Source organism: Asparagus officinalis, chromosome 4 (assembly GCF_001876935.1).
Source record: "Asparagus officinalis chromosome 4, Aspof.V1, whole genome shotgun sequence".
NCBI lineage: Eukaryota > Viridiplantae > Streptophyta > Magnoliopsida > Asparagales > Asparagaceae > Asparagus > Asparagus officinalis.
The window spans coordinates 66391258-66394097 of NC_033797.1; the positions used below are offsets into that span (position 1 = coordinate 66391258).

At 38.5% G+C, this 2840-nt stretch overlaps 1 protein-coding gene across 1 annotated transcript; it reads left to right on the forward strand.

Annotated features, from left to right (window-relative positions):
* On the forward strand, positions 419-2503 carry LOC109837621 (salicylic acid-binding protein 2-like). Its single transcript, XM_020405942.1, has 3 exons — positions 419-847; positions 1653-1802; positions 2151-2503. The coding sequence occupies exons 1-3, from the start codon at positions 476-478 to the stop codon at positions 2433-2435; spliced, it is 807 nt and encodes a 268-aa protein (XP_020261531.1). The 5' UTR covers positions 419-475; the 3' UTR covers positions 2436-2503.

Here is a 2840-nt window from a genome sequence, read left to right on the forward strand (position 1 = left end):
CCAAACAAAAACTTAGAGTGGAATTCTTTGTCTCTTACCCTCAAGTCGACAACTGTTAAACTATTTTTTTTAAAGCCTTTTTCTAAGAATAACAAAGTAAAAAAAATTCAAACTGAGGTCTAGAAGAATAGAAAATTCGAAAGAAAAACACTACAGACACACCCCCAACCACACCTTAGGGCATATCCTCTCTCTCAGCTATAGTGCATGGGGCCCATTTTAAATTTTTTTCAAAATCTAAAATGAACCCCGTGTACTGTAGCTGAAAGAGAGGATGTACCCCAAGATGTGGTTGGGGTTGTGCCTGCGGTGCCATCCAATTCGAAACAACGTTAACAGAGGGGGTCCATATATCCAATAATTGACCCTTTTGTAATAGAGTGCTCTTGGCCGCTAGCAAACTACTAGAGTATTCGATCGCCTCTATACATAGCACACAGCAACTTGACACCAATTCCCAGATCAGGAGGGAACCATGGCCGAACCTACAGAGAACAAGCGCCGCATAATTCTGGTCCATGGAGCTTCCCATGGAGCGTGGTCCTGGTACAAACTAGCGACACTTCTCAAATCCGCAGGACACCAAGTGACGATCCCTGACCTCAAAGCCTCGGGGATCGACGCAACGAGGCTCGAGGAGGTTGCTTCTTTCGCTGATTATTCGCAGCCGCTGATGGATGTCGTGGCTTCGCTACCGTCGACGGAGAAGGTGATCTTGGTGGGTCACAGCCTCGGCGGGCTCAGCGTGGCGCTGGCGGCGGAGAAGTTCCCGGAGAAAGTTGCGGGTTTGGTTTTTGTTACGGCGATTATGCCCGACTGTGAATCTAGTCCCGGCCGTCTTCTTAAGGTACTACGATAATCTCCATGTACGTTTGCTCCTTATTCTCATAGATAGAAAGGGTTTTGTGAGAAAATATCACAGTTCATGACGTTAAATGTATATCTAAAAGATGTCAACCTTTAGATCTATGTAAGAATCCAGAAATCTAATGATCTACTGGAGCGGGTGCACTTATACTTTTTCAAGGTTTGGGTCTCTCTAATTTAGATGAATAATGATAAGTGTGGGTACACAAGAGTTGTACTATTTTTGTACTATTACATAATAAAAAGTGAAACATTTCTTATAAATTATAAAGGGAAATAATGAGCTTCTCTGAGCCCTGCTTATTTGTGTCTAGTTATCAAGAATTTCAAATTTTTTAGTACACTTCGCATTTTCCAATTTAGATAGGAATTATCACATCAATGATAATGTTTTTCTCTTATGGTAAATATTAGTATATACTTTAGAATAGGGCTCTTGCCCTATTTTTACCTTAGAAAAGATTTATACAAAAAAACTGAAAGATTTTTTTAGACTATATCTAGATTAGATTAATTGGGAATAAGCGGCAAGGTAATGATATTGTTTTTGGATAAATTTCATCGAACCTCTTGAACTTTGTGGAGGTTTGCACAAATCCCTTGTAAAATTTATAAAGTAAAGAGGACCCATGAACCTTCAAAATTATGCAATGCTCATTTGAACGATCAAAAATTGTCAACACAAAGGATAAATGGTCTAAAATATCATCATTAATTACTATCTTCAATAAATATTTTGCGAACTTATGCTGTCAAATTTAATTTATTTGAACATATGCATGTAGGATCTCCTGTTCAGTCCACTGTTTATGTCGCTCGATACACAGCTCACCCCTATTGAAGCCCCAACAGAAAGTAAAATTCCTCCCCCTTCCAGGATGATATTCGGTCCTCAGACCATCGCTTACAACCTCTATCAACTCTGCTCACAGGAGGTATATGCATCTTGATTTTTTCGTGCTAACTTTTTGGTCCATTTTGAGATAACTTTTTGTTTGATGTATATTCGAAAGTGAGAAGTGTGGACCCTAAAAACTTATTAACCATTTTGAGATGAGTGGAACCTTTTCTTTTTGTTTGATGTATATTAATTTGAGAGCTAGATGAGTGGACCCTAAAAACTTATTAACCTTTTTGGAGGTCAGATGGCATTTCCAGACTTTTTTGGGAGTTATATCGAAGTGCTCCAAACTTCTCATAGAGATAAATTTTTGTGAAATTTACATGCATGGGACATGGATTTTTGAGCTTAGAATGATATAATGAGATGTTTTGGTGTGTAGGATCTCATGTTAGCGAGCACGCTCCTGAGGCCTTGCCCGATGTTTTTAGAAGATCTTGAGAGCACGTCGGCATTGTCTAAGGACAGGTATGGCTCGGTGCCTAGTTTCTACGTGGTGTGTTGCGACGACGCAATAATCGCGAAAGAGTATCAGCAGCAGATGATTCGGAATCATTGTGTGAAGAAAGTGTTCGAGATTGAAGGATCGGATCATATGCCCATGTTTTCAAGGCCACAGGAGTTGTGTCAATCTCTACTTGAAATTGTTGAGCATGTTGATGACTAATGAAATCTATTTCCTATGTTGTTATCTTTCAAATGAATAAAAATTGTAGCTTTGTTTCTTGCACATCATTCTCATGTTTGTCAGTCCATATTGTGGTTGTATCGCTTCATAAAATCATACTCCTTTTAAAAGTTGGAGTTATGGAAAAACTTTCTACGGATAATATTAATTAATTATATTGTCTGTCACTTGTCAAAATTGTGTAACTAAGAGCATCTTATTGAACTATAAATAGCCTATAAGAACAAATATTCAAGGGAAAAATGTGTACAAACCCCAAAAACAGAAACTTCTTGTGATGAGGCCCCTCATAGTTTTCCCCATGTGAATCAGCCCCTTGATGTGTGACACTTTGTACTGTAGCCCTTTTTTTATTAATTATTACATGCCAGCTAAGCTAAAATC